Source organism: Pollicipes pollicipes, unplaced genomic scaffold, assembly GCF_011947565.3.
Source record: "Pollicipes pollicipes isolate AB1234 unplaced genomic scaffold, Ppol_2.1 Scaffold_7261;HRSCAF=8764_pilon_pilon_pilon, whole genome shotgun sequence".
NCBI classification, from domain to species: Eukaryota; Metazoa; Arthropoda; class Thecostraca; order Pollicipedomorpha; family Pollicipedidae; genus Pollicipes; species Pollicipes pollicipes.
The window spans coordinates 47,974,723-47,989,477 of NW_023597054.1; the positions used below are offsets into that span (position 1 = coordinate 47,974,723).

The 14,755-nt window shown below is 49.5% G+C and overlaps 1 protein-coding gene and 1 long non-coding RNA gene across 2 annotated transcripts in view; both read right to left on the reverse strand.

Moving 5' to 3' along the window:
- LOC119111558 (cilia- and flagella-associated protein 58-like) overlaps nt 1-1,640 on the reverse strand; it is a 3,199-nt gene extending 1,559 nt beyond the window's left edge. Inside the window, exons 1-2 of the mRNA XM_037235368.1 lie at nt 1,602-1,640; nt 168-429 (exon numbers count right to left, since the gene is read on the reverse strand). Coding sequence (XP_037091263.1) covers nt 168-414 — 247 coding nt within the window. The 5' untranslated portion in view covers nt 415-429; nt 1,602-1,640. The remainder of the gene's footprint in view (nt 1-167; nt 430-1,601) is intronic.
- Nucleotides 1,641-1,708: 68 nt separating this feature from the next.
- LOC119113187 (uncharacterized) lies at nt 1,709-3,154 on the reverse strand. The gene is made up of 3 exons (XR_005095844.1): nt 3,144-3,154; nt 2,835-2,907; nt 1,709-1,741 (listed from the first exon to the last, which is right to left on the reverse strand). It is a non-coding gene; the product is annotated as an uncharacterized LOC119113187 (long non-coding RNA).
- Between the last annotated feature and the right edge of the window lie 11,601 nt (nt 3,155-14,755).

Consider the following 14,755-nt stretch of genomic DNA (forward strand, 5'->3'; position numbering starts at 1 on the left):
ACACACACACACACACACACACACGCACACACACACACACACACACACACACACACACACACACACCACACGCCCACACACACACCACACACACACACACACACACACACACACACACACACACACACCCACACACACACACACACCACACACCACACAACACGTACCTTGCGCTTTGAGCAGACCCTTCTTGAGCAGTTCACGCTCGTACCGCAGGTCATCCATGGCCTTCTTGTCGGCCTCCATCTGGCGGGCGTTGGTCTCCAGGTCGCGCTCCAGCCGGTGCAGCGCGACCGTGACGGCCTCCTGGTCAGCCTGCACGCCCGCCTTCTGCTCCTCGGTGGTACGCAGCTTGCGCTGCAGGCTGTCGCGCAGCTTCATCAGGCGCGACACGTCCTGGCGAAGCGCGGCCATCTCCTCGTCGCGAGCCTGCGGCAGATTGGCCGGCTCAGCCGACAGCCTGCACTTATGGTTATCATGTTTTATCTGTTGTATATATATATATATATATATATTTTTTTATATTAATCAATTAATATATATATATATAATGTAATTGTGGAATTCGCCATGACCTTGTTTAATGACCCTTATGCAAGCACATTTGAACAAAGGGTGCTTTTCGCTTGGATTTAATGTGGTTTGTGTCAAAGGGAACTGCCAGTTTGAAGATGTTGCAGCAAGCTTAGTATTTCAAATATGATGATAAATAATCACATGTTCTATATATGATGAAATTTTATAATTGGTAACGCGTATTACAGTGGAAAAGAAGGATCTAGACGACATACCTACCTATTTTTAGTAAATAGCGCCTCACCACGTCATGTTTGATTGCAGGATGCGTCAGGTGATGTTCGTGTGACACTGAAGTGCTCCCGACGTGTTAGCCGTGCGAAATTTGCACCCCTGGCTTTCAAACTGCAGTTCTTCAATTTCACCTACAGATGTGGCACCCCTGGTACTGAAAGTGTTCGTTGAGCCGATATCGTTTTGCTCGTGTTTTGATCATTGTTATGGTGGTCATGCATATCTCTTGAATTAATTTTTTTAAAAAGCTTACTGTATTTACCTGCTAGGTACTCACACCTTTTTGAAGTTGTCCAATACAAATCAAGTGATAGCCAATATCGAGCAATAGTGTTCAACTCCTATTATGTAGCACAAACACGGATTCCGTGATTGAAACTTGTTGAAATTGCTAAATATTAATGGAGAGGATAACTGACGGTCATAATAGTTGTAAATCACGCTCGGGGACGTCAGATCAGATCAGAACGTCTCCACGATACTACTATCTTGGCCTTGAACGCGGTCAGGGCCTATGGGGCGACAGAGTTGAATGACATTACTATGACGTCATGCAATCCCGAATGGCCTTGAAAAGCGCCTGCACAAAATAGTCTGCACATCTCATCGTGCGTGTAGCTAAACAACAGAGGGTTTAGGTCTTAAGGAGGGCAGGGTTGTGAAACTGCACCGGTACGATCTCAAAATGGCTAGCTCAGTTTAAACCCATACAACTGTAGACGCTCCTTTAATACAGCAGGGGGATGTATGAAGCCCCCTTAGCCCTAACGCAGAAAAGCGCCTAACTTTACCTTCAGTTCTGAAACTTTGTGCTGGTTTTCTTGCGCAAGTTGATCGATCAAGTGATTCAGCTGTGCTTCGTAGTCTTGCTGTAGTTTCTGGCAGCGTGAGTTCATCACTCCGTCTCCTTGATGGCTTTCTCGTTCAAAGTCTGAAGCGACAACGTTAGTACCATTGGATAACGTTGGCCTCAGCCGGGTGAGTGGCTTTCAAGCCATGTGGTTAGAATTTAAGAAGACTCTGACTAGGTTTGAGTTAAACTGAATGGCCAGCAATTCTAAAGAACCTCTACGGCGCGTTCATTCGTTGGGATAGTCCGTAGCCGGGAAAAACATTTGCGGCAAAGATCGTATGGCAACTTCATCCTGACAGCCATAGGCCTCACACCATCCATGACAAAATATCGTGTCGCAAAAGGTCGTAAGCAAAATACCATAAAAAACACTGCAAAGCAAAATGTGGGAGGGTTAAAAACCGCAAATTCCTAATAGTACAACGTCGTGTTATGAACACATCGTACGAATATAAAGGGCATGGCAAAAGATCGTACATAACAAAATGACAGCACGAAAATCATATAGGAAAGGAGTCATGCAGAATCAGGATAGTATAGAATGATGACCGTATCGAGAACAATTCTACATTAAGACTGCAAGGACAAGGGTATTAGCGTATTAACGCCGATTTCGATTAAGGCTATTGATAAGTAGGTGAAGTAGGTAGAAGTAGGTAGAAGTAGGTATAGGTAGTAGGTGGTAGGTGACAAGAATCAGGCGATATTACAGGCCGCAAGACCGACTTCGCCTCCTTGGCAGGACTGGACAAGAACGCGCCACTCACAGTGGAAGTGAACAGGGCTGAATAAGCGCCTGGTGGGGGTAAGCAACGACTGGAAATGGAGCTGGGTCGAGCATGCAACTTTGGTTCTGATACCTTCGCTCTGGACACATCCCCTGGCGCAGGGCAGAGCCTTGGCAGGGGTTTTGGGACGGGCACAGCCTTTTAAAGGGAATGTCCCACCTTTGGGGCATATTTCCAATCATATTCTAGTAAAGCCTCAGAGCCATCTGGCCTAGTAATAGCATTGGGTAGTGCCACTGTAACACCATAAATACATGATACAGATAAATATTCTATCTCCGACGAATTCACGTTGGATGAAATGCATGCGGCAAAGATATTCGGCGAGATTCATTTCGGTAACTTGTGCGGATACCGAGATGAACGATAGGCAAGGCACCCACCTTTTGCTCCTTCAGAACCACTTCAGATCTGCTCAACTGCTCCTGGTACTGCTCAAGTTGGCCCTGTACAATCCTGTAATCATCCAATCGGAGTGATGAGATATGAGCCCGCGGAAAACCGTCAGTCTGTCCCACAATGCTTATTATTCTTAAGTCCACATTTTCAGTTGACGCGGACAACGTAAAAGGCTCCGTTGCAAGGCCAAAAAGTCACAAGGACAACATCCATATTCGCCAGTGCCATTAATCCCGGAGATCAAAATACGATAAAATGGAGGTATTTGAATGCTGCTGCTGAAAATAACGCACTTCATCTCAGCCTCTTTTGCGTCTATATCGGACTTGGCGTTCCTAAGATCTCGCTCTGCACGATCTTTTCGTCTGATCTCGCGTTGCATATCACCCCGTTGAACCTGTGGCATAAACAGGAATGCACTGTTAACGAGGTTAAGGTGCACACTGTTCGCTGGCGTCTTCTCACTTGCGAGCCAACCCTGAAAACACACCCGTGGCATAGACCACCTTCCCTGGTTCTGAAACTTGAGAACGAAAATTTATGGCGTGCCAATACTTCCTGCGGCCAAAAATCCTTATCAATTTGGTTGAGGAAAGAAGCGTGTTGAAGTTTTGGCGCCACCACATTGATGTAGGTAATTATGCTTATGAGTAGCTAGATAAACTTCGAGCCCTAAATAAGCTAACCTATTTGCTGCTGAAAACATGACGGCTGGCGGATGAATAAAGATCAGAAGAAGTCTAGTTATGGGGCGCAAATTTTCGGTGTTCGCCATCAGCATGTGGGCACAGAGAGAAGAAAAGGAAAGGAAAAAGCACGTGATGCACTACCGTAACCACCTACTGCAGGCGCTGGACTGGCGGTTCAATTATGTCCCCGCCAATGTGGCGCCGGCAGTGCCATCTGCCGGCGACGTGGTGGCTGGGTGAAGTACCAACAGGTGGCGCGCAGTTAAATGGTGCAAGGCAGCGCGGGCCAGTTGTCAATGGCAGTATCAATGACGATGCTAACCATTGAACGGTGCTTCCCTATAAGAAGGGCGCCGCCGGCGCCAAACTAGTGGCAAAGTTTTGAGCCGCCAGTCCAGCGCCGGCGGCAGCAGGCATGCGGAAGCCCGACGCCTTCCTTGTTTCCCTTTACTCTTCCCTCTCTACCCATCTGATGACATCGAGCGCCCAGAAATCGTGCCCCCAGGTAGACTTTTTCTGATCTTCACTGATCTACAAGTTCATAAGTCTTCAGCAGCAGACAGGTCAACTTCTTTTAGTGCTAAAAAGCCATCTATCTATACGCAAACAAACGTTTTGATAAAAGCACGGTAACGGTAACTGATTGCATATAATTTCACGGAGCAAGATCGCCTAAGGGTGTGCAGAACTATAGGCAATAAATATTCGTTGCAAGCCAGCATAAAACACATCATAACAACGCCTGCACACTACACTGCAGTCCCCAATAGCAAATCAATGTACAACACGGTGTCCTAATGGTGTACCATGCCCTAGTGGCAGCGGCGTCATTTCGCGGCCAACGGCCATGCCCAACCTGCATCTCCTGGGTCATGGCTTCCAACTTGGCCTCAGCCTCCTGATGGAGTTTCTCGACGGCCTCCTGTTTGGCCGAGGCCTCGTCCAGCTGCGTTCTCAGCTGGGTAACGTCCTGCAGCAGGCCGTCCCGCTCCTTCAGCAGGTCGTCCCGGGCGCTGATCAGCTCCGCTACCCTGGCAGACGCGGGCAGCGTCCGTCACACACATGTCAAAAATGGAGAGTAAGCCAACACGGCACTGGGACGGAGAAGGTGTCCGTCACACACGTGTACTGGTGGAGAGTAAGTCTCCACGCCGCTGTGACGGAGAAGGTGTCCGTCACACACGTGTCACTGATGGAGAGCAAGTCACCACGCCGCTGTGACGGAAAAGGTGTCCGTCACACACTTGTCACTGATGGAGAGATAGTCACCACTCCATTGTGACAGAGAAGGTGTCCGTCACACACGTGTCACTGATGGAAAGATAGTCACCACTCCACTGTGGCGGAGGTGTCCGTCACACACGTGCCACTGACAGAGGGCAAGCCAACAGGCCACTGCGATGGAGAAGATGTTCGTCACACACGTGTCATTGATGGAGAGTAATTCGACACACCACTGTGACAGAGGTGTCCGCCACACACGTGCCACTGATGGAGAGTAAGTTGGCACGCCACTGTGACGGAGGTGTCCGTCACACACGTGCCACTGACGAAGAGCAAGTCAGCCTAATGCGTCACTGCGACGGAGAGGATATCCGCCATACGTGTAGCATTAACGGAGAGTAAACCAGTCAGATGCGGCACTTCGACGGACGGAGCGTTCGTCACAAGCGTGACCATGGCGTATAAGATGAGTAACAAAACCACGAGGCGTCTGAGAAGGAGTTAACACCGTGCTTACCTCTCATTACGCATCTCTATGTTGTCAAATATTTTCACTTTATCAGAAAGGGACTGTTACTGTTAATGAGTGAGTTACTGTTAAGGGACTGTTGCTAGTGTGAGTTACTGCGCTTTTGCGCTTTACGGGATAAACTCCAAACTATCTGTGTACAGGCAGGCAACGGGAGGGGAGAGAGACTACCACCAAAGTGACAGCTACAGAGCACAGTGGTGACCACGAGGGGTTCTCACGCGTCCTGTTTGCCGGCGGCCGCCTCGTCCCCCTGGCCGGCCACCTCGTGCAGCCGGGTGATCTCGGTCTGCAGCGCCTCCATCGTCTCCTTGGACTCCTGCTCGCGCTCGTGGGCGAGATCCACCATCTTCCACGCCTTTTCTACCTCCTGGGGGTTCAGGTTAGCTGTTGGTAATACTTGCGAGTGGCGAAGGGATCTGAGAGCAAAAACATGCCTGTTGAGGGGCGTGGTCCGGGTTAGCAAAGTTTTGACATGTCGCATAAGCTACGACTGCCATCTACTCGTCCCGGTAGACTTCACGTCATTGCTTCATAGCGCGACCGCAGGCTTTCGGCAAAGTGGTGTAAGCAAACTGACGAGGCGATAGGCTTTTGTTTACACGAAATGTTCGGGTTAAATATGAAATAAGCTCAGCGATGAATGGAGCAGCCCATTATGGCATGCGTTTCTATTACACAGGATAAACGGAACCATTCGAGCAGAAAGGCAACATCTCCCGTCATAACAGTTCGCGCTACGCTGTACTATGCCACGCTATCATCCACAAACCTTGGTAATCCAGCCCGCCGAGTCGGTAGCGAGAGCAACGTTGTACTGACGCATTGGTTGCAAGTGACCACCACTGACCACAGTTCCTTCAAGAAGCCAAGGGCTTAAGATCTTAAACAGGTCATGGAGAAATCCCCTTTTAATGGCAGGTCCTCTTGAGCATCCCTATGGGGCTTAGCTTAATCGGAGGCGAACACGACCATGGCTCCCCCGGATTCCGGCTTCTTTCACGCCCATGCAAGCGACCGCAGTTGCAAAGTCCCCCTCGTCTTACGGCACAATGTGTGCTCAGTGTCGCCGTAAGCAATACCTCCAGCACGAATAACGCGCGTTTGGGAGCAGCTGCCCTACGATGATGCAAGAGGGCAAGACGTTGCATCTTTCTGAGAAAGAACTAATTGTACACGTGAACCATCCACATCGTCAAAAGTAAATCAACTTTACTGGCCGCGTTTCTGGTTACGCTGCCACCACCTCAAAGCGCACCGACGGCGCTGTTTATGACATTCCCACCCCAAATCCGTGGCGTTGGGGCCTGGCCTCTTACCCTCTTGAGGGCATCGATGGTCTGCTTGTCCTCGGAGGCGAGCTTGAGCGCGGTGGCCACCTCGGCCGAGTGCGAGGCGATCTCGGCCTGCAGCTCGCGACATTTGTCCATGAGGCGACGCTCGTTGTGGTGTGAGCGCTGCAGCGCCGTGTGCAGCTTGGCGTACTCCATGCGGAAGCGGGCCAGTGTCGGGTCCTGCGATAGCTCCTCCAGCACCTGGCGCACAGGGAGGGGGCCTGTCGGTGGGCGGCACCGAGGACCGGTTGGGGATGGGGAGGGGAGGGGGGCACACGAGTCATGCCGGAGTGATGCGTGCAAGGGTCTGGCCACACCACCGGAAAATACAGCAATCCGGTTGGTGCGAAGATTCGCAGGTAATGACTTTGCGACAGAACATTTGTTGGAAAATTCAAGCTCACCTCCTTTAAAAAGCCAGTGAAACGTAAATGCCGCTTTCTTAAAGGGCAATGACACATAAGCAGGTGGTGGCCACATAAATCACACCAAAAATAACAAACTAAGCCTCATGGGAAATTCAGCCCACCCAGAAGTGTGGCATCCCCTTTAAATTAAAATGCTTGCCTTCTTGCATTCAACGAGTCAACTTAACAATTCTAGGCTTGCCTGGTCTGCCTCTTCCCCAAATGTCAGTTGACTGTCATCAATTGTGACAATCAATGCTCATCACATTCACGCAATCAAAGCACATGATTTACGAACCCCCTGGAACTCCAGCTCCATGTCTTCAAAATTGAGGTCGATGTCCATGATCTCTTCATCCGAATATTCCTCGTCATCCTCTTCATCTTCGTCACCTTCCCGATCGTCTCGGTCGTGGGTGCTGTCAGTCTGACCCGCTGTGATCTGGCTAGTCTTCTGAGAGGCGGGCAGGGTTTGCTTCGTCCCCCTCCTCACCAGCTTCTTCCTCCCCGTCGGCAATGGTCTCACTTCCCTCCTCCGAGCCCGTCTGAGCAGAGGCCACCGTTTCCTACGAATCATGAGGAGAGCCGTCAGAAGAGGACTGGTGCGAGCACGCTGAAATCAGCACCCATCCCAGTTACCGGCGAGGCCGCAGGGATCTCGTTTATACGTAGCTCTTTCCCTCTTTTACGAAGACGTGGAGGGGAGATGGCGTGAAAAAGTGGTCCTTTACGATATGATGACGGTCCAAGCGATAATTCATACATCGACATCATACCTCCAGCACACGGAGGCGCTCACATCGACAACGCCAAGGGTATGCTTAGAGCTTGTGGAAAATCGTCCCATTTTGCCACAGTTTCCATGCAACACGCCTACGTTTTACGTCTGTCTAAACAACTAATTGAATTGTTCCTTGCAAGCGTTGTTCGCGTCCCTCCCAGATGCCCGTATTTTAGAATTCAGTTAACCTTGATTTGATTGATAACCATCACCTGACAGCTTTTCCTGTCATAAGTTACACCACACTCATATTTCATTTTGGTCCAGATTCCAAGTTGTCATAAAAATGTCAATACACAAACACAAAACATGCAAAACAAATGTGGTAGTGATATTAATGCTTAAGTCATAAATTTCCATGCGTACGTGGAGCATCTAACAATTACAGCGCGGAACATTGGACAATTGCAAGCATAAACCCTGAATGCTGCAAACAATTACGGAGACACTAAGCAGGCGTTCGCAAAATTTTACATTTGAAATATTTAACGTGAATAACTGATGCGCGTATAGCAGACGTTTTATAGGTGTTACATCATGCGATCCTGGTCCTGTCTTGCGTCCGGATGTCATACAAGTTGTTTGTGGCGGCAAAAGCTGGCAAGAAAATGATGCACATTACCATACGCAGTGTTTACATGTACTCCCCACCTCGATAGGCAGGCAAAGGCCTATAACTTTGGGAAATGGCACGCAATGCCCAAGGCCACCTCGAACTTCATCCCAATAAGGTCCAAAGTCTTGCAGCCTGGCTGCCCTGCAGGCCGCCCTGCAGACTATGTCCACGTATGTGAATTCTGGCCCGACTCTATAAAGCTATCACCGCCTATATGGCTCTACAGAAAAAGGTAACTCAGTCTAATCTCCATGCAGAGATCATATTATCCCCTTACCTGTTATTTTCTGCGGTCGCGTTCCAAGCCATTGCAGCCAGCGCTCTGAGTGTATTCCCTCTTTAAAAAGGCATGAACTATCAAAATGCACTTGATGCTGAAAGAAAAAAAAGCCTCGGCCACGCCTTTTTAGCTCTATGTGGTAATGTGCTGAAAATAACCCAACTTCAAGGTATCAAGCGGTGCTGGTTACCCGACGACTGTAACCAATCGCAGAGAGATATTAAGACGATGCTAAAAGTTTCAGGGTAATGCAGTTGCTGGCTATAAGCATGACCTTGAAAGGTTACGCGTTATTATAAATATCCCAATGACTACTTGATACCTTCATTCGACCAGTACCTCTTGATGCATCGAAGGGTGATTCATTTTCGCCAATAGAGCTCGCTCTGTCAAAATCTCAGCCCACATCGTTCAGAGGCGAACATCACGAGGCGAAGTTTTTGCCTGGCATGTTGATGACAACCGCGGGCGGCTTACAGTGAACGTGCTGTCCATGGTTCTTTGATGTACCCGACAGATGCTTCACTGCTGTGGATTAAAACAGTGAATGCATCAAGTTGATTGCATTTGTTTTATTAAAAGAGTTCACGACAGACGACGTCACTTTCCCATTTTATGGAGCGCCAGCGACTGCATTGGCCATATCAACGTTCAGGGGCCGAGTCTACTCCAGGTTTTCCTACCCGGGCCTCATGTGGAGTTTCATTGGGCCCTCTGGCATTTCTGAACAGTTTGGTAAGTCAATAGAATGAAGATTTCTGACGGCACCTGGTCTTTGTAGCTAAATGTACTCAAAGGAATTTGTTTCAATTCTGAGTAATTTAGAAGCATTAAGCAGCGGAGATATTAATCTCCCCAACCTGACATTTATGCAACCATTACCGACTCAAAAATGGCTTAAGTGCATCTCATGATATGGATGCTCGAATCCACCCTTCTCTGGAATGGGACAAAATTAATTGGACAACCAGAATGGCCGCCTCTATCACTAAAATACACGCCCTGATCATCAACTGGAGTAGCAAGCCGAAAAGGCCAGTTTGTCACCAGAAGACTGAGTCATTACCATTGATACCAGTTAAAATCTGGTATAGCAAACCGACCAGACACCAGGGCTAAAACCTCCGATCACGGTGGAAGGGCATTAACAACCACCAAGTTAAATTAAATCAGGGACCCTGAAGAGCCTTGTCCGGTGCCTGAGAGCCTGAGTCCGTGGCTGGCCAAGGCCTTTCTACTGTCTCACTGTGGACCATTTACTGTCCACCCAGGCCAACGCAATAGGACTTTAGTAACAATTGCGAACACCGGCCTTGTCCCCGCTCGTAAATGGGACCGCAGGGTCCAAGCTGACTTAGAGGCAGCTGTTCAGTATTGGTGGTCTTGGACCTACAAAGACGCCTTTGTTGTTCCGAGCAACCCCGACAAGCGCAAAGAGCCCGTTTGGCTGACCTTTGAGAGTCAGGCCTTCCCCCCCCCCGGGGTCGTCCACCGGCCAGCCCTCCGCGTGCTCCAAGCGGGCGCTTGGTAGTCTGTGTCGACTGTCCCAAAAACTTCTCAGGGCCTAGCGGGAGGATATGTCCCTTGTGCCCCCCCCCCCCCCTCACTAACTGGCTTCACCCTGGACGTGTAGGTATGTACGAAACTCAATGCTAGTCATCGACTCGCCATCAGAACGCAACTCCAATGTGAAAAAGTCGTCTGCGCGCCAAAATATTCGGAAGTTGACGCCAGTCTGGTTAAGAATCTAGACGGTCTTTTTTTGCTGGTGGGCTAAAATACCCTAGCTTCAGAAACAGATTATTGACTCCCCACCATATCTTGGGGCTTTGTTTCACCCATTTGGTGGAGCTTCAGCCAGACTGTTGGAAATCATTCTTTCCAGGCAATTTCTTCATGTATTTGGTGACTCAAATACGCATTACAGTTAACAACTTCGTTAAGCGGTGCTGAAAACGCCCATATTGGTGGCTATAATCCGAACCGTGGTGGAATGCCTGTTTTGGTTGTCATTCATTCAATCTTGGAGAAGTGTCCATTTTGGTTATTTATAATTCAGTTTTGGTGACTTGTTAATAGAGAGCCTCATGGAACACCGTCTGAATCCACTGAACATCACAAATCACACATTTTTTTTTACTTAGCTCTTCTTCTCCTGAATGCATGGTTGAAAAACCGTGTAAAAATGACGCTTACATTCACGTTTGTTAGTTAAGCCCTGAAACGATTTAACTGGCCGGGTAGATTTGGATTTTCACGGGGTTCTACGGTTTTATCACCACAGACTGTAAAACTGACCCAGACATACGGGAATGCCAAGTTTTTAAATGACTTATGTTACAGGGACGGTGAAATTTACTGCATAGATTTTGAGTGATCTTTACCCGAGGAAAATAGGTTAAACTCACCTCATCGGCCTCCATGCTGCTCCCGAAAATACAAACGTCGCCCCCACTTATCAAAGGTTCGTAAAATCCTAAAAGCACTTCCCGAAATACTTGTCAGTAGGTATCTCGCACCCCTACGTCGGCATACCCATGTCTCGATATGGATGTCGGAGGCTAAAATTTTTGCTTCAGCCGCCCTTGCCGCAACACTACTGGAATATTACACAGAATGCCTATGAATAACGAGTATTAAATGATTCAAATGTGTGCAACCCCCCAACGCGCACTCCATCCGCAGACTGGCAGCTGGTTTCGTTTGTTTACAACACGATTTGGCCCGAAGCCCAACCGGGTTGCTAAGCAACGCAAACAACCGCCGCGACCGCCGGCCGGCTCGTTTGATCGAACTCAAGCTCACGCTCCAGATGATTCACTGGGCAGCGTACTGCGCATGCGTCTGATCGTAAGAACCTGAGCCCCACGGCCTAGCCTGAGCCCAGAGTCTGAGCGCTCTCGTAGACTGCCGAGCTCACATTCGGCACATTTCATGCGTCAGAATTAGAGTCTGAGTTCTGGTGTTTTGAGCCGGAGTGCGAATCTCGAGTCTTCCCAATCAGTTGTCACATTGCGCTACTCCGCCGGCAAATGTAAATGCAGTCATTCTCTCGGCTCATGAGTCTCTGTCTTAGTCTGGTTCATTAGCTGTTAAGTCAAGGTCCGAGTGCATGGCTGAGCCCTAAGAAATTGAACTCGATACTCGAGTCTAGAGTCCATCATTTTCTACGGAATCGCACAGCGTAAACATAATATACATGTTTAGGGAAAAAAGACCGTCACAAAACACCAATCGCAGCGCAATAGTTGGCTGGATTTGCTTTCCTGGTCGGAAGAATCGGACAAAATTTGCGAACGGTTATATGACACAACCATGTCACCCTCCCTGATAGATGTGTATGGGTCGGGACATGGACGTTTTCCTGAAAGAAAAACATGGTGACGTCATATGCAATAACACGTCACGTCCATCACAGCTGTCATAGACCTACATAATTCGCTCTCACGTTCTCACTCTTACACTGAATTTCTCTGCCTTATGAGTCGTAAATGATTCATAAGACAAAGAGAATGTGCTTGGGCCTGCCTGATAGTGCTTTCTCTGTCTCATGAGTAAATCAAGGTTTCCTCATTTAGACCACAAGCAGGCGTTGCTCCCTACGCCAGTATCGAACGGTGACTTATAACAAAATGCCACGTAAAAATGCATCCCAATGCAATACTGGGCTTAAACATCACTTATGAAGCAGCAGTATCCACCGTCGCTATATCAAAGCGGCAAGCCGACGAATATGCAGTTCTCGCACCGCTTTGTAAGAACTCCTTTTGAAAGCAGTCGGTCCTGGCCCTGAATGTAGAATTGCTATATTTCATTACTGTGCTTCGACATGAGGGACTGGTAGGAGGAATTTGAAGGGAACTTTCGGTGTGTAGAGGGGGGGGGGGGGGGAGGGAGGAGTACTCCCAACGATGCGGCAGTTCGTAAACATAGTTTCAGTCAACATGCCCCCACATTTCGGTTTCTCCTCGGAGTTAGGCTTCTTTAGTCTCGCGTTCAGATACAAATGTCAAAAACATGGGAAATTGACTAAGATATACATCTTTGCGTGGTCAAAAAGAAAACATGGAAATTGACTAGATATACATCTTTGCGTGGTCAGCACGCAGGCGCCGATACCTGAGCCCTTCAGGTGGGCGTCAAATCCTGTACACTGTCAGCTGAAGGTGTGCTGCAGCCTTTAACAGTTCACCTAGCACTTTCCAACTTTCTGTTTCTTTGCCCTATTGCAGAGGTAAATAGAGGCGAACACGCCACGCAGCCTTTGCGCCTTTTCCAGTCATTTGGTATTGCGCGATAAATGCCAGATTTGAGATGAAACCTGGAACTATCAGTGCTATGTACGGACTGGTTCTGGCTCACCTGCCATTTGGAATATTGTCCAGGTTGTTGGTAGTGAGCTGCGCGGGAATAACGCTAAATATCCTTTGGTTGAACGCTCAACATTCTCTTACGAAATCGAATGGGCAAGGGTCGCTCCCTCTTCCCGTAACATTTTCTGTCCCATGCGCAGCTTGAAGAGCTTCATTGCATTTCTAAGCTGCTGCCTCCCATAAAGGACACTCGAATATACACCGTGATATTCTCGTGTAAAGTCGTCTCGTATGGCGGGCGTGCCCAAAGCATGAATACAAAGTGATAATTATCCCAGATTGCGTGGAACTTTGAGAGCACGATGAACAAAACGGAGAGTTCCAACCAAAAATAGGCCAGGGTCGGTAACGACTGATTTACCGTGCTCTACCCCACGTGACAGCATCGCGAGGCTTTTGTCAGGAACACCGGATACCGGCCACCAAGTCACGTGTTGAAAGCTAAAACTGTTTCATCAGACCCACATGGAGTAAGACTACAGCGGCTCGCTTTTCTTCGAAAATTCCACTTAATTTTGGCTTAATTTCAGAAAACTGAGAAGCCGATTTTCTAAAACAAGTGCTACAGCTTTATGACCAATCAAAACATGGCTAAGCTATTGACCAAAGGTAAATTATGAGGGATCTCTCCGCTGGCAAAAACCACGTCCAAGCTCTTGTTCCTGTAAGGGGACAATGAAGACGTAATGCTGTCGCAGAACATAAACAATAAATGCGACATATAGCACATTGTCCCCGCCTTTCAAGCTGAGTCATCACATAAGTAAAGGGCGGAAGCCACAGACGCCATTAATATACGAAAGTTGGAGGGGCAAGCAATCTGGAGAGCAAGCATTGCAAACAGAGGGGGTGTCACTGTCGTGTGGGGACACACGAGTGCCACTGCGCTAGGGTTTCACCTCCCTTCTCCTGAACGTGTCATTAGTGAAGAAAAAGCACAAAAATAGCAAACTATAAAATCGACGCCACGAAAACCTCAGAACACAATATATGGACCGCTTCTCTCTACGAGGGGCTTGTCTGCGAGTGCGATAACGCCGATTCCGGCAGATCCAATTTACCCCTGCGTGTGGTGGCCGGTCGGGGCCGCACTCCTGCGACGTCTGTGATTTCCGTCTATGCCGGCTCGTTACGACCTGATTACTCATCACGAGCTGGAGCCACGCCTGCTGTGTTCCGGCTCGCGCTGAAGAGCGCTGATCACCGGCCGACGGCGTCGGATGGCGTGCGCCAGCGACTGCCACTCAATTACCGGTGCCGCGGCCCGCCCGCCGGCCGGCGAGACGGGCCGCACCGGCGCCGAAGTCACGCGGCCCGGTCCGAGCGCGCCGTGTCGACCTGCGACCACGCGCCGCGGGTGACCGCAGTCAGCAGCGGCAGCGGCCGTCGCACAACCCGCAGCCCGACAGCGCCCGACGGCTGGCCATGCTGCTGCGACAGGCTCGGCTGCTGTGCGGCCACCTCCGAGCGCGGCCCTCTGCCGGTGAGTACCGCGCGCCGTCTGGTGTTCTGCAGGTGAGTACCGCACGCCGTCTGGTGTTCTGCCCGTGCGTACCGCACGCCGTCTGGTGTTCTGCCGGTGAGTACCGCGCGCCGTCTGGTGTTCTGCCGGTGAGTACCGCGCGCCGTCTGGTGTTCTGCAGGTGAGTACCGCGCGCCGTCTGGTGTTCGG